Here is a 23,383-nt window from a genome sequence, read left to right on the forward strand (position 1 = left end):
AATTAATAACAATTTTAAAATTATTATGACATAACATTGCTAACGCAATTTAGCGTTATAAATATCAAATATATTATAACAAGAAAATACAATTGATTATTGATATATTGATTAACTGAGGTAAAAAATCTATTAAAATTTATCCGTTTCTGATGTCATGCTGTTTTCGGTTACCGCGCTTTTGAGTTCATTAAATAAATGACAATTTGTACTTAATAATTATGAATATCTTTGAATTATAAAATAAAATTTTATTCTTATTTTTTTCATTTAATAATTATTTCTATACAGGTGTTACTAAAACATTGGTAGACTATTAAAATACATAACATAGTGAGTTTTGTTCTCGTTCACTTTTTCTCGACACATCTCGAAGGGAATAAAAGTACCTATACTTTACTTAGCTATCTTTTTTTGTTTTGCAAACATATTAATTATTATCTACTACTTTTATTGTTTTTTAATTATTTTTATTAATGCTATTTGTTGGAATTCGTTTTAGATACTGATAATTCGACGTAATTCTTGTCTCCAACAAGCAAGATATAGATGACACGCAAAACAAAAGTTAACACGGATTGACAGATTGTGCGATCGAAAATTCGGTACCAATCGAATTGACCAACTTTTATATATTGATTTACACGCGTTTTATAATTTTCTTTATCCTCGATCCTTGTTCACATGTCAATAATCCTTCAAAAATACTTAAGAGTAGCTTGCCGGCAGACAATAATGTTGGCGGCAGTAATAATCCTGGCCATCTTTATTGTGACACCATGTTCCATCTGGAAAGTATGGATCGATACCGGAGCTGAGCATTTCCAAGCGTGGTGCGTAGAAAGTAGATGGATTTTTTCGTCGGCAGTGTATAGTACAGGCCATCCACGGTTCCGAGACATTATAAGAGATTTGAACTCCTGGCTCTTTTTCCAGTTCGATCTTGAATTTTTGCTTTGCATAATTGTTGAATTTAATGCATTTCATGGCAGTAAACACGGAGATTGGCAGTCGATCTTTGCTGCAAAGCATCCAGTCTTCGCACAGAACCACGTCGTAATATGGCTCGCTGCAACTTGCTGTTCTGCGAAGTCCATGTCTGCAAGAACGTCGATTGATTTTTACACCTTTAGATTTTACTAGGCAGCTACTTTGACAGGTGCCTTCTTTCCATTCACTCCAGTTATCATCTTCACAATACTCGAGAATATATGACGGTCTCAGAACGGGTACGCATTCTCCACCACGACATTCCTTCCCGGATGCGCAATAAGTTCCTTAAAAAATGAGATTAATTAAGCTATGGACTGTTTGAGAGATCAACAAGAGGAAACGCACCTTCCAACGCCGGTCCCGTGTAGTAATACTCATTCTTGCGAGGCGTTTCGCATTGTAAAGTTTTACAAATATCAAGCAATGAGACTACATTGGCATCCTTGTCGCGAAAATATATTTCGCATTGTGCTTTGGCGGTCCATTCTCTTCCGGGTAAATCATAATAACGCGAGTGGTCATACGCGTCTTCTAAATTTTTCGTATAATCTCGGAGACACTGTTCACTGTACCAGAGTTTTTCAGCTATATCGCGACTATGCTCGGACCATGTTGTCTGGCCTTGGTGCCCGCGTGGTGACATTATGTATTGGTATTTTTCATCCTGGTTTGAATCGTGTTCCATTCCTAAACTTTAAAACAAATCAGTATTAATTTTAACAAAAAGCTTTACTTTGCATTGTTTGTTCCAAATATTTATGTATTAAAATTTATTAATAATTAACATTCTGAGCAACTAAATTAAAGCTACTAATTAAGCAAACTGTACAGTTAATTACACTAAAGAACTAAATCTCTCTTAAAAAAAGTCTTTACCTTTTACTTAAAAATTTTGCAAGTTATAAATTTCTTATAGAACGTATTATTTCTATTTAATTTATACGTAAAACAATTATAAACTTACACATGGCCGATTTCATGAGCAGCAGTAACAGACGATGTAAAACCCGAGGATAGCTTATCCGCAATACCGAATTCTACAATCGCGCATGATTTATTTAAACTGCACACGCCATTGAGGTAGGCTAATCCTAAGGTACCTAGGAGACCTTTCTTTTTCCAAAAATCTATTCCGGTTATGTAAAGACTAATGTCCCAGTGGCGCGGATCATTATCGTCCGGAGGATTGCGAGTTTCCGCGTATTTGCAGAACGAATTGAGCAGTTTGGTAGCGTTGCCGTCAGAAACTGGCAAATTTGACGGTTGTTCATCCATAATTTCCAAATGTACCAATGAAATATCGATAGAAACACCCAAACTTGAATGATGAAACATAGCTTGGATACGATTCACATACGCTAATATCATATTGCGCAACTTTCCATTATCCTCATCCAGAAAAGATATGAACGTACGATATGCGGCTACGTCGAAGAAAACAGCCAGCTCTATAGTTAGTTTTTCTTGCATATTTTGTACATGACGCCGCTTCAGTTTAAAATTATAAAAATCATGAAAACTTGAATCAGCAAATAATTGCAAAGATCTTTTAATGAGGTGAGCTTTGCCAAATGAAACATTAATTTCTTCTTTAACGCAAAGATCGTCGATTGAGGACAAAGACGCATGGTTATCTCGCAAAGTTTTAATTTCTAATGTGTCGTCTTTGAAAAAAACAAATCCTTCCTACTTTTAAAAAAATATATGTTTAGTTCTTGCAAGTCATTATTGTATATAAAACAAAAAGAAATTGAGATTAAAAGTAATAGCTATTTGCTTTTCATGTGACACTAACCCATCCATATTTCTGACAAACGTTTATGGCCGCTGTGCTGATACGATTTTTGTGAAAATAATAGCAAGGATCCGATGCGTGTAATTCCGACAATCCTATTGTGATGTCTTTTGCGTCATGTTTCCATACCTTATACGTAGACGATACATTCTTGTCGTTTCTTCGCAGATTTAACTTAATCTGTTTTCCAAAAACTTTTAAAGTCAGTGGTATCTGTAAATTATATAAGAGTTTAAAAAGATTTGATGATTCTCTAATAATATTTTGATAATTGAGCAATGAACGAAGCAATACAGTAAAACTCACGTACTTCCTCTATCTCTATCGTATTCAATGCCGGCAGCAATATTCTTTCGATATCTTGCATAATATACGCTTGCGTTTCGTGTAATAAAAATATTAACACCAACTTCAACATGAAAAACATGTTGTTTATCTTGTTTTTCAATTATAACTACCGAAAAATGATTAGTTAACGTCTTCTTTACACATCAAATTACTTATGATATACGTACGTTATAATACTTTCATGTTTGTCATATGTTCTGATCGCGTATAGATCACACATACAGGCATCCAGACTTAGGAAAATCATTCGTATCGTGCGACACTTATTGTGTATATACTCTTTATACTACATATACAGCGTGTCTCAACGAAATATATTCACAAGTTAACGTCTGTTCATTTTGTTAAAATATCTAATAATAAAATGTATATACATTTTATTGGGACACCCTCTATATATTTCTTTATCTTTCTGGTTTTTAATTGTAAATATTATTGTATATAATACTTACGGAATGGTGGAATTTTAGAAAAATCAAATTATGATCGATATGTAAAATATGCCACATTATTCACAAACATTTTGACAGTTATTTATAAACGTTAAAAAAATTTAATTAATGACAATTTTAGAATTTTTATAACATAACATTGCTAACGCAATTTACGTTATAAATGTCAAATTTTATATAAAAGGAAAATACAATTGCTTACCAATATACTGAGTTAGAAAGTACATTGTGAAATTTCGATTTCTGACGTGCCGTATTCGGTTACCGAGTTAATGTGTTCAAGAAATAAATAACAATTTGTACTATATAATTTTGAAAATTATTAAATTTTGCAATAAAATTTTTTTTATTTTTTTTATTTATTAATCGATCTTATGTAAGTATTGTATTAATAAAACATTAATAGACTATTAAATCACATAGTGAGTGACGTTATCGCATTCGTAGATTTTTTCTTTACAAATTGTGTGGTACGAAATAAAAGTATCTCTACTTTATTAAGCTATTTAGTTTTCCTTTTTGCAAACATATTAATTATTATCTGTTAAATTGTTTAATATGTTTTTACTAATGCTAATTGCCGAAATTCGATTTAGATATTATAATTTGACGTAATTTATTGACTCCATTAAACAAGGTATAGATGATACACAAAACAAATGTTAACACGACAGATTGTGCGATCGAAAATTCGGTACCAAACGAATTGACCAACTTCACTATACGGATTTACGCGCATTTTATAATTTTCTTTTTCTCCGATACTTGTTTACACATGTTGATTATCCTTCAAAAATTCTTAAGAGTAGCTTTCAGGCAGACAGAAATGTTGTCGGCAATAATAATCCTGGCCATCTTTCTCATGACACCACGTTCCATCTGGAAAGTATGGATTAATATTAAGGTTGAGCATTTTCAAGCGTAGTGCGTCGATAGTAGACGAATCTTTTTGTTGGCAGTGTACAATACAGGCTATCCACGGTTTCTCAAAATCATGAGCGGCCTGCCATCCTAGCTCGAACTTAGGTGCTAGTTTAAACGTCAAGTTCTTAAACGATATGGTGGAAAAGTTACTAAAAAATTTCATGCATTTTATTTTGATAAATGAGTCGATCGTCTTGCGTTTCTTAATGCAAGGTAAAGTATCATCGCACAGGACTACGTCGTAATATGGCCCTTGACAACTCGTCGTTCTGCGATTCCTATGTCTACAAAAACGTCGTTTGAGTTTTACACCTTTAGATTTCTCTAAGCAGATACTTTGACAGGTGCTTTCTTTCCATTCACTCCAGTTATCATCTTCACAATTCTCAAAAATGTACGGTGGTTCGATAACGGGTGCGCATTCTCCGCCACGACATTCCTTTCCGGGTGCACAATAAGTTCCTTAAAAAATGAGATTAATTAAGTTATAAACTGTTTCAGCGATCAGCAACAGGAAATTTACCTTCCAATGCCGGTCCCGTGAAGACATATAAATTATCATGAGGCGTTTCGCATTCTAAGGTTTTGCATATATCAAGCAACGAGACTACGTTTGCATCCTTGTCGCGAAAATATATTTCGCATTGTGCTTTGGCGGTCCATTTTCTTCCGGGTAAATCGTGATAACGTGAGTGGTCGAGTGATGTGTCACCTAACGAGAGTGATGTGTCACCTAAACGTTTCGGTCTCGTCTGATCTCGAAGGCAATCTTTTTTGTACCAGAGTGCTTCAGCTATACCACGACTACATTCGGACCATATAACTTGACCTTGATAGTACTGGTTAGACGACATTATGTATTTGTATGCATCACACGGAAATTCATATTCGGAATCGTGTATCATTCCCAAACTTTTGAACAAATAAATTATTACTTTTGACAATGTGTTTTATTTTGCATTGATTATTCTAAATATTTTAATATTAAATTTAATTAATAATTATCATACTGAACAATAAAAGGAAATAAATCTCTTAAAAAAGTTTCTTTGCTTTTTGATTGTAAATTAAACAATTCAAACAATTCTTATAAAACATATTATCATATTTAAACTTGTATGTTAAACTAATACGTTAAACTTTATATCTAAACTTACACATGACCGATCTCATGAGCAGCAGTGAGAGACGATGAAAAACCCGAAGTTATATAACCCGCGATTCCGAATTCTACTACTGCACACGATCTAATTAAGTTGCACGCGCCATCGGTGCGGGATATTCCTACGGTATCTAATTGCTGGGTATCTTCTTCCATCCAATAAATATCTAATCCTGTTAGGTAAAGACCAACGTCCCAGTGACGCGAATCATTGTCGTCCGGAAAATTTTGAGTTGCCGCGTAATTGCAGAACGACAAGAGCAATTTCGTACCGTCGCCGCCAAAAACTGGCAAATTTAAAGGTTGTTCATCCATAATTTCCAAATGTACCAATGAAATATCGATAGAAACACCCAAACTCGGATGATGAAACACAGCTTGAATACGATTCACGTACACTAATATCAACATGCGCAACGTTTCCTTATCTTCACCCAGAAAAGGCATGAACGTACGATATGCGGCTTCGTCTAAGAAAACAGCCAGTTGCATAGTTAATTTTTTTTGCGTATCTTGTACATGACGTCGCTTTATTACAAAATTATCCAAATTTGGAAAACTTGTATCAGCAAATGATTGGGATGATTTTTTAATAAGATGAGGTTTGCCAAATGAAATATTAACTTCTTCCTTGATGCAAAGATCATTCATTAAGGACAAAGACGCATGGTCATCCCGCAAAGTTTTAATTTCTAATGTGTCGTCTTTGAAAAAAACAAATCCTTCCTACTTTTAAAAAATATATGTTAAGTTTTTGAAAGTCATGTTTGTATATAAAACAAAGAGAAATTCAGATTAAAAGTAATAGCTATTTGCTTTTTATGTGGTACCACTAACCCATCCATATTTCTGACAAACGTTTATGGCCGCTGTGCTGATACGATTTTTGTGAAAATAATAGCAAGGATCCGATGCGTGTAATTCCGACAATCCTATTGTGATGTCTTTTGCGTCATGTTTCCATACCTTATACGTAGACGATACATTCTTGTCGTTTCTTCGCAGATTTAACTTAATCTGTTTTCCAAAAACTTTTAAAGTCAGTGGTAACTGTAAATTATATAAGAGTTTAAAAAGATTTGATGATTCTCTAATAATATTTTGATAATTGAGCAATGAACGAAGCAATACAGTAAAACTCACGTACTTCCTCTATCTCTGTCGTATTCAATGCCGGCAGCAATATTCTTTCGATATCTTGCATAATATACGCTTGCGTTTCGTGTAATAAAAATATTAACACCAACTTCAACATGAAAAACATGTTGTTTATCTTGTTTTTCAATTATAACTACCGAAAAATGATTAGTTAACGTCTTCTTTACACATCAAATTACTTATAATATACGTACGTTATAATACTTTCATGTTTGTCATATGTTCTGATCGCGTATAGATCACACATACAGGCATCCAGACTTAGGAAAATCATTCGTATCGTGCGACACTTATTGTGTATATACTCTTTATGCTACATATACAGCGTGTCTCAACGAAATATATTCACAAGTTAACGTCTGTTCATTTTGTTAAAATATCTAATAATAAAATGTATATACATTTTATTGGGACACCCTCTATATATTTCTTTATCTTTCTGGTTTTTAATTGTAAATATTATTGTATATAATACTTACGGAATGGTGGAATTTTAGAAAAATCAAATTATGATCGATATGTAAAATATGCCACATTATTCACAAACATTTTGACAGTTATTTATAAACGTTAAAAAAATTTAATTAATGACAATTTTAGAATTTTTATAACATAACATTGCTAACGCAATTTACGTTATAAATGTCAAATTTTATATAAAAGGAAAATACAATTGCTTACCAATATACTGAGTTAGAAAGTACATTGTGAAATTTCGATTTCTGACGTGCCGTATTCGGTTACCGAGTTAATGTGTTCAAGAAATAAATAACAATTTGTACTATATAATTTTGAAAATTATTAAATTTTGCAATAAAATTTTTTTTATTTTTTTTATTTATTAATCGATCTTATGTAAGTATTGTATTAATAAAACATTAATAGACTATTAAATCACATAGTGAGTGACGTTATCGCATTCGTAGATTTTTTCTTTACAAATTGTGTGGTACGAAATAAAAGTATCTCTACTTTATTAAGCTATTTAGTTTTCCTTTTTGCAAACATATTAATTATTATCTGTTAAATTGTTTAATATGTTTTTACTAATGCTAATTGCCGAAATTCGATTTAGATATTATAATTTGACGTAATTTATTGACTCCATTAAACAAGGTATAGATGATACACAAAACAAATGTTAACACGACAGATTGTGCGATCGAAAATTCGGTACCAAACGAATTGACCAACTTCACTATACGGATTTACGCGCATTTTATAATTTTCTTTTTCTCCGATACTTGTTTACACATGTTGATTATCCTTCAAAAATTCTTAAGAGTAGCTTTCAGGCAGACAGAAATGTTGTCGGCAATAATAATCCTGGCCATCTTTCTCATGACACCACGTTCCATCTGGAAAGTATGGATTAATATTAAGGTTGAGCATTTTCAAGCGTAGTGCGTCGATAGTAGACGAATCTTTTTGTTGGCAGTGTACAATACAGGCTATCCACGGTTTCTCAAAATCATGAGCGGCCTGCCATCCTAGCTCGAACTTAGGTGCTAGTTTAAACGTCAAGTTCTTAAACGATATGGTGGAAAAGTTACTAAAAAATTTCATGCATTTTATTTTGATAAATGAGTCGATCGTCTTGCGTTTCTTAATGCAAGGTAAAGTATCATCGCACAGGACTACGTCGTAATATGGCCCTTGACAACTCGTCGTTCTGCGATTCCTATGTCTACAAAAACGTCGTTTGAGTTTTACACCTTTAGATTTCTCTAAGCAGATACTTTGACAGGTGCTTTCTTTCCATTCACTCCAGTTATCATCTTCACAATTCTCAAAAATGTACGGTGGTTCGATAACGGGTGCGCATTCTCCGCCACGACATTCCTTTCCGGGTGCACAATAAGTTCCTTAAAAAATGAGATTAATTAAGTTATAAACTGTTTCAGCGATCAGCAACAGGAAATTTACCTTCCAATGCCGGTCCCGTGAAGACATATAAATTATCATGAGGCGTTTCGCATTCTAAGGTTTTGCATATATCAAGCAACGAGACTACGTTTGCATCCTTGTCGCGAAAATATATTTCGCATTGTGCTTTGGCGGTCCATTTTCTTCCGGGTAAATCGTGATAACGTGAGTGGTCGAGTGATGTGTCACCTAACGAGAGTGATGTGTCACCTAAACGTTTCGGTCTCGTCTGATCTCGAAGGCAATCTTTTTTGTACCAGAGTGCTTCAGCTATACCACGACTACATTCGGACCATATAACTTGACCTTGATAGTACTGGTTAGACGACATTATGTATTTGTATGCATCACACGGAAATTCATATTCGGAATCGTGTATCATTCCCAAACTTTTGAACAAATAAATTATTACTTTTGACAATGTGTTTTATTTTGCATTGATTATTCTAAATATTTTAATATTAAATTTAATTAATAATTATCATACTGAACAATAAAAGGAAATAAATCTCTTAAAAAAGTTTCTTTGCTTTTTGATTGTAAATTAAACAATTCAAACAATTCTTATAAAAAATATTATCATATTTAAACTTGTATGTTAAACTAATTTATATGTTAAAGTTTATATATAAACTTATACATGACCAATCTCATGAGCAGCAGTGAGAGACGATGAAAAACCCGAGGTTAGTGTTAAAAAAAGTGGACCGTTGTCGAATTAAAAACGCGAGAGGGCGCTTGAACAGAGGCGCTGCTAGCCTTCTTCTTGCGCGGCCATTAGTAAGTTTCGTTCGCTTCCGCCGAAAAGACACGTTTTCTCTGATCTCTAGTGAATTATCTAAGTAATCTCTCTCGGTGTGTTCTGATCGGCAGGAAGAAATCCTCTTTTCGTTTCTTGGCTTATACTAAGCAAGAAACACTCTAGAAAGTCTCAAAGGATCCTTTCTCAAGTTCAATTTCTGATTGAAGGCCTTCTATCAAACTGCGCAGTACCTGCATCTCTCTTTCCGCCATTGCGTAGGAATTACGCATATCTCATTCATACAAAAGACCATAAGGAAGGTCTAACCGTTTAAGGTTTGAGTTCGTTTGCAAATCATGGTTAACTCTCATTCTGTTAGATTACGTCTACAGAATTGATTTGACAAACACCGTACGTTTTCTTAATTCTTACAGGTTTGAGTTCGTTTGCAAATCATGGTTAACTCTCATTCTGTTAGATTACGTCTACAGAATTGATTTGACAAACACCGTATGTTTTCTTAATTCTTACAGGTTTGAGTTCGTTTGCAAATCAAGGTTAACTCTCATTCTGTTAGACTACGTCTACAGAATTGATTTGACAAACACCATACGTTATCTACGATTCTCTTAATAATAAATCGAAGCTTTTAGCTTACTTTCTTTTCAGATTTTGTTTTTTTGTTAATTTCTCAAATCAAGCACTTTGTCCTTGTAAGGTTTCATTCTGAGAAATGAGAAATTATTCGTTCGAGCCTACAAGACAAGTGTTTTAAAGATTATCTTTATTACTTGTTCTATTCTTTATCTTTATTTTATTTTTAAGGGTTTATTCAATATTCACATTATCAATATATTAATTTTAATTATTTAGTATCAAAAACTTTTATTAGATAAAGATTATTTATATTATTTAATAACTGTGTCTCATTTCTTAATCCCGTCTTTGCTAAATACAAAAACAGAGCTATAAGTTATTATTTTAAATTTTTTATTTTTTAGTTTAGATATTTCTCACAACATAATTTTGGTCCTTCGAGCCGGATACGGCGGGCGGCTTAAAAAATGAGACCCAGTCATATAGAAAACAGGTTAGAGCAGCAGCTCACCCTAAAAGATTTCATTCTCAATTCTGTTGATAATTTAATAAAGATAGGTATGGCAAATGTTACTTCTCATCGAGTACTCGCTCGCTTATCTGCTTTGAAAGAAACGTGGGAAAAGTTCTCTATAATACATGAAGCTATTAGCTTAGCAATGACAAAAGTAACTCAAGAAGAAAAATTACAATTACAACGGCATACATACTTCTCTGAAAATTTGTACTCATCAACATACGAATTCTATCTCGATGCTGTTGAAAAAATGAATTCATTACTCGAACAAGATTCAGAAAGCAATAACGAAATACCATCGATTCAGGCATCATCTCAAAGCTCTAATGCACCTATTTTCTTTCATCATGCAAGACTACCACGAATTGACATTCCTAAGTTCAATGGTTCTCCCTCTGAATGGCTGTCATTCAAAGATTTATTCAGTTCTCTTATTTTAGCAAATCCGACATTATCATCTGTAGAAAAGTTACAATATTTAAAGACCAGTTTAATAGGAACAGCTTCTCACTTCTTAAAAAATACTACACTTACAGCTGATAATTTTCAAAAGGCCTGGGATGCATTAATTTGCTTTTATGAGAATAAACGACTGTTAGTTAATTCAGCATTACATTCTCTAATGAATCTCAGACGAATGACTAAGGAATCAGCAACAGAAATGGAACATCTTTATACAAATATAACTCAAATTTATCGTACGCTTGAGACTCTTAAAAGGCCTGTTAACACCTGGGATGATATTTTTGTTTATATTGCTGTGCAAAGACTTGATTCCGATTCTGTAAAAGCATGGGAACATCATTTAGGTTCAGTAAAAGAACCACCTACTTGGAACCAATTCAGTGAATTTTTAATGACACGACTTCTTTCTCTTCAAGCGTTTGAAAAATCTAGAATTGGAAAGTTTTCAACATCATCACATCCTACTACTGCTAAAGCTCATTTCCAAGGAAAGGCTAAAGATACGCACTCTAATAACCTCAGCTCGTGCTCTTTATGCGCATCTAATCATTATATCCTGAATTGCCCACAATACATCTCCAAGTCAATACAGCAACGAATTGATCTTATTAATAAACATAAACTTTGTTACAATTGCCTTGGTCCTCATAGAGCTGCAGTCTGCCGGATAACAAAACGATGTCAAAAATGCGGAAAAAGGCATCATACTACGATACATCAGAACGCTTACTCTAAGTCTAACAATTCAACCGCTGCAACATCAACCTCTAAAAATTCAGCTGCTACAGAATCAAGTTACAAAGAAACTAATGTACTTCACTCAACAATAGAAAAACCAATTAAATCATGCATTTTATTGGCAACAGCTCAAATTTTAGTTATTTCAGATAAAGGAGAAGTTACAACAGCTAAAGCATTGATTGATCAAGGTTCAGAAATCTCCTTAATTTCAGAACGTCTAGTACAATCATTATATCTTACAAGGAATTACTCTTCAGTGTCTTTAATTGGAATCGGTGGTACAAAGGCTAACAAAACTAAAGGTTTAGCTCATTTCAAAATAAGATCTCGATTCGACTCTAAATCAGAAATATACATTTCAGCATATATATTACCGAAATTGACTACATCTCTACCATCAGTTCAAGTAAAAAGGCAAAATTGGCCACATTTAGAAGGACTTCAACTCGCTGATTCTAACTTCACGATTCCCGGAACCATTGACATAATATTAGGAGCTGATATTTATGCTCAAATTATTGAAGATGGAATTAAAAAAGGAGGCATCAATTCACCGATCGCACAGCGCACGAAATTAGGGTGGATAATTTCAGGTCCTACGGATAATAATACATCATCAGAAACCTCACAGGTATATCATATCTCAATCGATAATGAACTTCATGACCTCCTTCAACGTTTCTGGAAACTTGAAGAAATTTCATCACTCAATACTGCTTCACTAACAACCGACGAACAAGAATGCGAGAAACATTATCAACTAACTCATTCAAGAGATCAAAACGGAAGATATATAGTCAGACTTCCATTTAAAAAATCAGCAACCAAACTCGGAGATTCTCGCTCAAAAGCACGTCAAATGATTAAAAATCTATCTAATAAATTCGAAAAGGATCCGAAATATGCACGTGCTTACTCAGATTTTTTAACAGAGTATGAAAAATTAGAGCATATGAAACAAGTACCCGCCTCTCTACCTGAACCTGAATTAGCTTACTACCTGCCTCATCATGGGGTTACGCGAAATACTAGTTTAACTACTAAGCTCAGAGTGGTTTTTAACGGCTCAAGTCCCACTACTACTGGAGTCTCTCTTAACGACCTTCTACATGTAGGATCTAAACTCCAAACGGATGTATTTGATGTCTTAATATGGTTTAGACAATTCCGATATGTTTTTTCCTCAGATATAGAAAAGATGTACAGACAGATCAACGTTCACCAAGAAGATTGGAATTTTCAACGAATTTTCTGGATCAATCAAGATAAAGATATTTTAACTTATCAACTAACAACAGTTACATACGGCTTAGCTTGTGCTCCTTTTTTAGCGTTACGCACACTCACTCAACTAATAAACGACGAAGGCGCCAGATTTCCTCTTGCCATTCCATCGATAACGCAAGGAAGATATGTCGATGATATTTTCGGAGGTGCTGATTCTATTTCTGGGACACAAGACATAGTCCATCAATTAACATCTTTGTGCAAGGCGGGCGGTTTTTCACTTCAAAAATGGATAAGCAACCATCCAGCAATTCTTGAATCAATCTCACAAGAAAAACAAACAGACTCTACATTCGTGCAATTTAACAAATCTACAATAATTCATGTATTAGGACTACATTGGAACCCATCAACTGACATTTTTCACTTCTCTGTTTCTTCATCGATTCCAACAATAATGACGAAAAGAATCATTTTGTCAACTATAGCAAAAGTTTTTGACCCACTCGGATTACTGGCTCCTATTATCATTACTGCTAAAATATTTATTCAAGAACTGTGGTCTATTAAACTAGGATGGGATGACCCGTTGTCTTTGCCTATTTCAAAAAAATGGACTAATTTTCTCAAGCAACTACAAGACATTCCGAAATTAAATTTCCCACGATGGATCAATTTTAAATCTGATAATGACTTCGAGATACATGGATTTTGTGATGCTTCACAAAGTGCCATTTGCGCAACTGTTTACATTCGATCAACAGATCAACCAGGCAAGATCACTAATAATTTAATTTGTTCCAAAACAAAAGTTGCCCCATTGAAGAAAATGACAATTCCACGTCTGGAACTTTCCGGCGCCGTTTTGTTAACCAATTTGGTTTCTCGTGTTTCTCAAATTTTAAAACTTAATCACGTTCCACTCTTTATGTGGACCGATTCAGCTATTGTGCATACCTGGATAAATAATCATCCATCTCGATGGAAGGACTTTGTACACAACCGAGTGTGTCTCATTCATGAAACATTACCTCAAGCAATCTGGAAATTCATACCTGGAACAGAGAACCCTGCTGACTGTGCTACTCGAGGTTTAACTCCTACTCAGTTACTTCAACATACTATATGGTGGTCAGGACCGAACTGGATTATTCAAGATTCTGCATTGTGGCCTCAGGCACCTCACTCATTACCTCAAAAGGAAAATCTCGAAGAACGAGCTAGTAAAGTGTTAGTCACTAATATTCAATCCAAAGAACCATGGGATCTCATTCATAAATATTCTAGCCTTACGCGACTACTACGGATTACTGCGTTATGCATGAAAGCTATATCCCGATTCCGAAAATCGCAAAATCCATCACTAAATACTTCCATCACAACTCAAGAACTAGAAAAGGCAAGAACTTATTGGCTCAAAAATGTTCAAAACTCATTTTTCTTTCAGGAACAAAAACTTCTCTCCAAAGGCAATAGATTACCACGTTCCAATCATCTTATACGTCTGACTCCTTTCTTAGACTCTAACGGCCTTCTACGAGTCGGAGGTCGTCTTCAATCATCTCTTTTAGCTGAAAACTCTAAACACCCTGTTATACTTCCAAGAAAGTCACCATTTACTTCATTAATAATTTCAGACGCTCATCAACGTACCATGCATGGAGGCGTTCAACTAACATTATTATTTATACGGTCCAATTATTGGATTATTGGAGGACGAGCACCAGTCCGTTCGTTCATATTAAAATGTGTACGTTGCGCAAGATTTAGGCAGAACCGAGCTCAACAACTCATGGGACAACTCCCTCCTGAAAGATTAACTCCCTCTCGTCCATTCTTAAATAGTGGTGTAGATTATGCTGGTCCACTTTACATCAAGAACTGGAAAGGACGAAATTCAAGAAAATACAAAGCATGGATTTCTCTTTTCGTCTGCCTTTCTACATCTGCCGTTCACATCGAACTTGTTACAGACTGTACTGCCGAAGCATTTATTGCTGCTTACAAGCGCTTTACTTCTCGAAGAGGAATATGTGCCACCTTAATAAGCGATTGCGGAACAAATCTAAAGGGAGCTGATGTCGAACTGCAAAATCTATTCTCTACTGCTTCAAAAGAATCAGAAAAACTCGCTTCGCTTCTCGCCAATGACGGTACGCAATGGAGGTTCAATCCTCCTTCAGCACCGCATTTCGGTGGCAAATGGGAAGCCGGTGTAAAATCTGTAAAATACCATATCAGAAGAGTCATTGGAAACCATCTATTGACTTATGAAGAAATGACAACATTCTTAACTCAAATTGAAGCAATTCTGAATTCTAGACCTTTGTGTCCTTTCACTGATGATCCTGAAGATCTACAAGCATTAACTCCTGCGCATTTTCTTATTGGAGGAACTTTAAATACTATACCTGAACCCTCTCTTGAAGCAATCAAAATCTCACACCTTTCTCGATGGCAACTAACTCGGCAAATGTTAGATAGTTTCTGGTCACACTGGTCTAAGGAATGTTTGCAACGCTATCTAGCTATATACAAATGGAATAGAGAAACACCTCCTCTACGAGAAGGTGCTCTAGTTTTAGTTGTCGATGAACGATATCCTCCATCCAAATGGCCTTTAGGTCGAGTCATAGTCTCTCATCCTGGTAAGGATGGAAAAGTGCGAGTCGTAACTATTCGTACTCAAACCTCAACTTTAAAACGTCCGATTGTTAAGCTCTGCCCTCTTCCTGTTTCTGCTGCATGCACTTAATTCATTCGTTAATATAAATTAACGAAGGCGGGCGGAAATGTTAAAAAAAGTGGACCGTTGTCGAATTAAAAACGCGAGAGGGCGCTTGAACAGAGGCGCTGCTAGCCTTCTTCTTGCGCGGCCATTAGTAAGTTTCGTTCGCTTCCGCCGAAAAGACACGTTTTCTCTGATCTCTAGTGAATTATCTAAGTAATCTCTCTCGGTGTGTTCTGATCGGCAGGAAGAAATCCTCTTTTCGTTTCTTGGCTTATACTAAGCAAGAAACACTCTAGAAAGTCTCAAAGGATCCTTTCTCAAGTTCAATTTCTGATTGAAGGCCTTCTATCAAACTGCGCAGTACCTGCATCTCTCTTTCCGCCATTGCGTAGGAATTACGCATATCTCATTCATACAAAAGACCATAAGGAAGGTCTAACCGTTTAAGGTTTGAGTTCGTTTGCAAATCATGGTTAACTCTCATTCTGTTAGATTACGTCTACAGAATTGATTTGACAAACACCGTACGTTTTCTTAATTCTTACAGGTTTGAGTTCGTTTGCAAATCATGGTTAACTCTCATTCTGTTAGATTACGTCTACAGAATTGATTTGACAAACACCGTACGTTTTCTTAATTCTTACAGGTTTGAGTTCGTTTGCAAATCAAGGTTAACTCTCATTCTGTTAGACTACGTCTACAGAATTGATTTGACAAACACCATACGTTATCTACGATTCTCTTAATAATAAATCGAAGCTTTTAGCTTACTTTCTTTTCAGATTTTGTTTTTTGTTAATTTCTCAAATCAAGCACTTTGTCCTTGTAAGGTTTCATTCTGAGAAATGAGAAATTATTCGTTCGAGCCTACAAGACAAGTGTTTTAAAGATTATCTTTATTACTTGTTCTATTCTTTATCTTTATTTTATTTTTAAGGGTTTATTCAATATTCACATTATCAATATATTAATTTTAATTATTTAGTATCAAAAACTTTTATTAGATAAAGATTATTTATATTATTTAATAACTGTGTCTCATTTCTTTATCCCGTCTTTGCTAAATACAAAAACAGAGCTATAAGTTATTATTTTAAATTTTTTATTTTTTAGTTTAGATATTTCTCACAACAGTTAGTTTACCCGCAATACAATAATTTTGCTACCGCACACGATGTAGTTAAGTTGCACGCGCTATGGTGCGAGATATTCCTAAGGTACCTAATTCCTGGGTACTTTCTTTCATCCAATAAATTTTGAACCCTGTTAGGTAAAGACCAATGTACCAGTGGTTCCGATCATTGTCGTCCGGAGGATTGCCAGTTTCTGCGTATTTGCGTAATTGCAGAATGATTCGAACAATTTCTGACCGTCGCTGTCAAAAACTAACAAATTTAAAGGTTGTTTATTCATAATTTCCAAATGTACCAATGAAATATCGATAGAAACACCAAAACTCGGATGATGAAGCACAGCTTAGATACGATTCACATACGCTAATATCAACATGCGCAACACACTTCCATTTTCACCCAGAAAAGACATGAACGTACGATATGCGGCTTCGTCTAAGAAAACAACTAGTTCCATAGTTAATTTTTTTTTGCGTATCTTGTACATGACGTCGCTTTATTACAAAATTATCCAAATTTGGAAAACTTGCATCACCAGATGATTGTGATGATCTTTTAATAAGATGAAGTTTGTCAAATAAAATATTAACTTCTTCTTTGATGCAAAGATCATTCATTAAGAACAAAGACGCAAAATTATTTCGCAAAAGTCTTAATTTCAATGTGTTGTCTTTGAGAAAAATAAATCCATCCTGTTTTAATAATATACATTGACGTTTTTGTGTGTTATGCTTATATATAAAATTAAAAAAATTGAATTTAATAGTAAAATCTATTTGATTTTTATATGACACCACTGACCCATTCATTTCATGAAAGTTTATAACCGTAGTGCTGATGTGATTTTTGTGAACATAATAGCAAGGATCTGATGCGTATGATTGCGACAGATCTGCTTGGTGTCTGGGGACACCCTGTATATAACATTGCAGTTACATTGTTGAATTGTTTAACAATTAACTGCAATATAACATACCTTGCTGTACTTTATTGAGTGGAAAATTACAACATTGATGTTATGTTATTTTGTATTTACTAAGAATATGAAATAAATAATAAAATATTAATATTGTGTCAATGTTGATATAATGATAAAATAAAGTTAAAAGTAAGTTTAAATGTAATCATTTATTTAATGTTATATGAAAAACATTATATTAAAATTATAAAAAACATTTGCACAACATTATTCGTAATATTAAGACACTCCTATTTCAACGTTATTGAAACCTTAAAATCAGTGTCAAAGTTTGTTTATAATCACGTCGATTAGAACGTTAAAACCTACATATTTAACAATGTTACATATTACTAAATATCGTTAAAATAACGTTATATCAATGATTTCTTGCTTATTGGGAAGCTATTAGCCAAGAAAGCCAACAAGCCTTCGCACCATACGTGCATTGTCCACTCCATCAATTAAATTTAGTATTGAGTCATGCGGCAGAAAAATGTGCCTCTACAAACCTTAAGCTTTTTTGGAAATGTCCAAAAATGTTATGGATTTTTCGCGCATTCACCACAACGCCGATGGGCTATGCTGAAGGAGACTTGCATGGATGATCGAGGATTTACGGAAATCGAAGAGGATAAAAGCCAAAGCCTTTTTACTTCCGCAAAAAGAAAAAGTTCTCACTCTGAAAAGCTTATCGGGTACTAGATGGTCTGCACAAACAAAGGCTACCCATGCATACTTCAAAATTTCCAGTTAGTGATTATTTGTTTAGAGCAAATTGTTGAATCAAAACACGACCAAGAGGAAGTCACTACAGCTGCAGGGCTATTAAACAGTTTCAGCTTCGAATTTCTAGTCACTTTGATATTTTGGAACGACGTTTTGCAAATTGTCGATATCACTTCTAAGTTATTGCAAAAGAAAAAAATTGACTTGTTTCAAGTAGTGTTCTTCATGAAACAATCTAAAGAAAAATTGTATTCATTGAAAAATGACACCTACTTCGATAATCTATTTCAAACCGCACAATCGAAATGGCTCCAGTCTGGAATGGATGAAGAAGAAATGCATTTTCAAAAGAAGAGGAGTCGAAGAAAAAAAACCTTTCATGACAAATGCACAAGAGATGATCCTATCCAAGATGTTAATAGAAATTTTATAGTTAATGTATGTATATATCATAAATGTAACGCTTAATGCAATGGCTATAAAAATGACAGATCGGATCGAAGGACTTGAAGGAGTTATAGAACTTTTCGGTTTTTAAAATCCAGCAAATTTCAGAAATTGTAGTAATCAAGATTTAGAAAAGAATTGTGCGAAGCTGAGTAAAAAATTCAAATTTATTTCGCCCTGTTTGCCTAACGAAATAATGCAATTTAAAGATATTTATTGTTCTGAAAAGAAACCATGTTTTGATAGGGGCGCATTGGGATACCTTGAATATCTAGTAGATCAAAAACTTGTGGATATATTTCCTAATGTCGAACTGATTTTAAGATTGTTCATAACATTACCTATTGAGATAGCGAATGTCGAAAGATCATTCAGTGTGTTAAGAAGACTTAAGAATTATCTAAGAAGTACCATGTGACACAAGAAAGAACATCCAATCTAGCTTTACAATATTATCAATTGAGAAAGATGTTTTGACTGATTTAAATTTAGAGGATATTGTCAAGAAATTTATGTCGGTTAAAGTTTGAAGAGGTATTTGTTTGTAAAAAATTTGCATGCGAGTACAAAATTATTAAAAAACTCTGACTAATTTCTTTTAATTAATAACAGTGCCCGGACCCTTTCAACTTCGTCTTTGCACCTTGCATCGAAGCTTTAATGGCCTTAAGAACGCGTCTGACTGGAATCGGTCCACGGTAACGGGTAGGTCTGGCTCAGGTTGCGTCGCAAGCGCTTCCCAGAGAATTAGATGCCTATTATCAGGTGGTTATAAAGTTATATTAGATATGAATGAGCATTTTTATCGGTGGGTCGTTAAAGAGCAAGTGGAGCGTTGTATAGTACGGCTTCGACTCGCGACAATGAATGAGACTTTTCTTGTCGAGTCCGACTGGAGAGCGGAAACGCGGCGCGTGTTTTGCCTCCGTTTACCGCGGAAGCCTTTCCCAATCCGCAAGGATCTAATAGACGTGACGGTGGAATTTGAGGGGGAGTCGCCCTCCAGTTTTTGAGGGGATTTTTTCGTCATGGCGTTCCCGTATACGACATGATAAAGTGGGTGGAGAAGCAGGGGGAGAAGCAGAGGTAAGTGTTTATTGTTCCACAAATAATTTTAAGCGATTTGCATGAACAACCATGCTTTTCCTCCCCGCTTTTATAGTGTAATTCACGTCGGAATTTTGTTTAATTATTGTATACGGTCCTCTCCATAAAGATTCTAATTTTTTAGAGCGTCCACGGCGCAGTGCTTCATCGTACAGCAATACCTTGTCGCCTGCTTTAAACGTGCTTACATTAGCCTTTTTGTCGTAGCATTCTTTCGACTTTGCTTTCTCCTCTTGCATGTTTGCTTTCGCTACCTGGTGTGCTGCGCGCAATCTTTCTTTGAACTCGGATACGTAGTCATCATACGTGTACGTTAGCTTCGGAGGACATGTCAGGGCCGTACACTGCAAATCCAAGTGTGTAAAAAATACACACTTAAAGTGTGTAAAATCATGTAGTCACTTATTACGCATTTGTACGCGTGTTATTTTTTTACACGTTTTATCTGTGTAATTTTACACAGTTAAATGCGTATTTTTCACACGCTTACACATTAAATTATATATTTAAAATGTGTATTTTTTGATATTAGAAATAGGTCACTTATTGTCGTTATAATTTATAAAAACATAATAATTTTTTATAAATTATAACGACAATAAGTGTATTTCTAATATCAAAAAATTACACATTTTAAATATATAACTTAATGTGTTAATTGATTAATTATTTATTATTAATTTTGTAAATTAATAACAGTTATTAATTTTTATAAATTATTTATTTAATATCTTTGGATTATATATATATATAATGTCTTTTATATGTTATATGTATGTGAAATTACAATATATAAAGAACATCTGAAAACAAATTCTTTCACATAATATAGAAAAAAAGAAAACAAAAAAAAACAATACTGTTTGTTATGATCTTATCGTACACACAAGAATGACTTAGATTTTTTATTGTAGTCTTTGGTAAAAAAATTAATGGTAAATGAAGAATAAGTAATAATATATATAATATGGTAACTCATAAGTTAAGAGGTATTCTGTGAGTTATCTATAGTGCCTAAATCTTTTAAAATATTATCGCGAGAACGAATAAACTTTTGAATAGTAGTAGTAGTAGTTGGCAGCGGAGACTTCAAAAGCTCATAACTTATAAAATTTAAAACATTTACATAAGCTGCCGGAAATTTCCTGTTCCACACATAGTAAGAAGCAAACAATCCAGCGATGATTTTTTCTATTGTAGGTTGAGGAATTTGTATTTTTATTTCAGCATCTGCTATCAAGTAGGCAATTATAATATCTTGACCATCTGTGTACATAATTACACGAGGTGCATCGCCTTCATTTGTAGTTAAATTATTTATATCTCCCAATACCTGAGAACAAATTTGTTTAAAGTTAAATATTTTATTAAATAATTATTTTTCATAAAAAAAGCATAACAGTAATCAATACTATATATAATCAATACTAACGTCTTTTACAGTAAATAAAGCAGGAAAGTTTTTGTTTCTCTTTGTGAGATCAGCACATAAATTTTGCATGATAAAGACTTTATTATTATTAGTTTGGTTTGGTTTTTTTATTAAGTAATATTTCGTCAATTTCTCAATCATTTTTTCAATTTCGTCAAACAGCGCTTTTTCTGTAATATTTTTTAACTCTAAAAATTCCAAAAGTATCTGTACACAATAATAGAAAAAAGTATATAAATAAATAATATTCAATTAAGAATTTGATAAATAAATATATGTTATACAAAACATACCAGCTCATAATTGTTTAATTGAGGATACTTATGCACAATGTCAACTATTCGTTTCGCTTTATCAATCCATGGCCTTCGATGAGATATTGTTATCTTGAGGAGATGCTTCATGTGAGAAATGTTTTTGTTTCCAACACATTTTTTCTCTAGTTCTTTTAAAGCATTTTGTATATCTGTGTTGGTAACATAATCGGTCGCTCTATAAAAAAAATTTTTTTAATTATATTATGTATGATTTTTTGTCTCAAATTTATTAATGTAAAAGATGTAATTATTTTCTAACCGATCAACATTTTTAGCAATACTAGCTTGAACAATTACAAATGGAATTTCTCCCTCCTCATCTTTCTTTCTCTTTTGAGATTGTCGTTTTTCTAGCGCCCGATGATTCCTAATCCAAACACTTAATTGACTTTTGACTAGGGTCTATATAAAAGAAAAGATAGATATATTTAAAATACAGAAACAAAATATTTTAAAAATATAACAAAAAGAAGATTGCAAAAGTCATGATGGAAAAAATAAGTATATATATTACACAGCCACCACCGATATCTGCAAGTGCAGGATAAGCTGCAACAATACTTTGAGCAAAATTTTGATAATCCGACTTTGTCGGCCACTGATTTGTCACATAAGACAAATGTGCAGCCCAGAATGCTATAAAGTTCTTCTGAGCCTTTAATAATCCAATATCGTCCAATTTTTTTTGCAAATCTGATGTAATAGATGGTAAAATTATTGGATAACGAATGGAACCAGGTCCTGTCACTTGTGGCTTTACTGAATGTATCATGTTGTCTTCAGTTTTAGATCGTTTTGAACTGCTTGGACAATCGATTAGAAGCTTATCTACTTTTTCCTTTTCATTTTCTTCTTTTATATCCTAATTAAATTTTATACCAAATTTGAATTTATAAGCAAAAAGTAAATATATATAATCTGATTTTTATGATAAGATTTTATTACAACTTACCGAGTAGCAGGCTGATTGTTGAATATCTACTAGATTAGACGAACTATTACCATCATCAATAGGCTCTGTATATAATATTTTTACGATAGACTCATTATCTTTATGAACGGAAGAAAAAGAGTCTATTAATTCTGTTGTAATGTTTGCACGCACTGGTATCAGTAGCACTGTAATCTCACTTTTGTCAGCAACTTCGTCGTTGTCTTCCAAATCACACAACTTGTTATCTCGATCTGGATCAGGTTTTTGTAAAATTATCATTTTTTGTTGCAGCATCATATTAAGGACATTGTCAGTTTTACTGGCTTCCTTCAGTTTGCGTCGGATAATCTCAATTTCTGATGTGTTTTCTTCAGGCATAAACTTAATGCATTTGCAACGGCCTTCAATTAAACAATATACTTTTTTTTCCATTGTCAATCTAATCGATTTTTTCTTAAAATTTGCGAATAATGAATTTCCTCTGTGATATTTCTGTGATATTGAAATCTGTGATATTTTGTACAACGTACGATCCACACACGATTTAC

At 33.7% G+C, this 23,383-nt stretch overlaps 1 protein-coding gene and 2 long non-coding RNA genes across 6 annotated transcripts; 1 reads left to right on the plus strand and 2 right to left on the minus strand.

The window, feature by feature from the left end:
* Nucleotides 1-9,004, minus strand: LOC105679418 (A disintegrin and metalloproteinase with thrombospondin motifs adt-2-like). 4 transcript variants are annotated; one of them, XM_067358481.1, is made up of 7 exons: nucleotides 8,759-9,004; nucleotides 8,548-8,697; nucleotides 6,822-8,190; nucleotides 6,512-6,724; nucleotides 5,670-6,400; nucleotides 5,036-5,424; nucleotides 3,929-4,974 (listed from the first exon to the last, which is right to left on the minus strand). In XM_067358481.1, exons 3-7 carry the CDS (start codon nucleotides 6,936-6,938, stop codon nucleotides 4,388-4,390), a joined length of 2,037 nt encoding a protein of 678 aa, XP_067214582.1. In that variant the 5' UTR covers nucleotides 6,939-8,190; nucleotides 8,548-8,697; nucleotides 8,759-9,004; the 3' UTR covers nucleotides 3,929-4,387. The 4 variants fall into 4 exon arrangements, with proteins under 4 accessions (XP_012234871.2, XP_067214582.1, XP_067214583.1 ...); XM_067358482.1 differs by having other exon boundaries at nucleotides 3,929-4,467; nucleotides 4,825-4,974; nucleotides 6,822-8,697; XM_012379448.2 differs by lacking the exons at nucleotides 5,670-6,400; nucleotides 6,512-6,724; nucleotides 6,822-8,190; nucleotides 8,548-8,697; nucleotides 8,759-9,004 and adding exons at nucleotides 1-1,277; nucleotides 1,339-1,685; nucleotides 1,958-2,679; nucleotides 2,789-3,001 and having other exon boundaries at nucleotides 3,099-4,467; nucleotides 4,825-5,175.
* Nucleotides 9,005-9,763: 759 nt separating this feature from the next.
* Nucleotides 9,764-17,177, plus strand: LOC137000895 (uncharacterized). The gene is made up of 3 exons (XR_010891064.1): nucleotides 9,764-9,859; nucleotides 10,058-16,250; nucleotides 16,449-17,177. It is a non-coding gene; the product is annotated as an uncharacterized lncRNA (long non-coding RNA).
* A 4,637-nt stretch (nucleotides 17,178-21,814) lies between these two features.
* Nucleotides 21,815-22,521, minus strand: LOC137000896 (uncharacterized). Its single transcript, XR_010891065.1, has 2 exons — nucleotides 22,416-22,521; nucleotides 21,815-22,303 (listed from the first exon to the last, which is right to left on the minus strand). It is a non-coding gene; the product is annotated as an uncharacterized lncRNA (long non-coding RNA).
* Between the last annotated feature and the right edge of the window lie 862 nt (nucleotides 22,522-23,383).

Source organism: Linepithema humile, chromosome 6 (genome assembly GCF_040581485.1).
Source record: "Linepithema humile isolate Giens D197 chromosome 6, Lhum_UNIL_v1.0, whole genome shotgun sequence".
Lineage (NCBI taxonomy): Eukaryota > Metazoa > Arthropoda > Insecta > Hymenoptera > Formicidae > Linepithema > Linepithema humile.

Coding starts and splice junctions, on each gene's coding strand:
- LOC105679418 (XM_067358481.1), bottom strand. CDS start 6,938: ATGTTTTTCATGTTGAAGTTGGTGTTAATATTTTTATTACACGAAACG. Junction 5,425..5,669: donor GCTCATGAGATCGGTCATGT/GTAAGTTTAGAT, acceptor TTTGTTCAAAAG/TTTGGGAATGATACACGATT. Junction 4,975..5,035: donor CACGGGACCGGCATTGGAAG/GTAAATTTCCTG, acceptor TCATTTTTTAAG/GAACTTATTGTGCACCCGGA.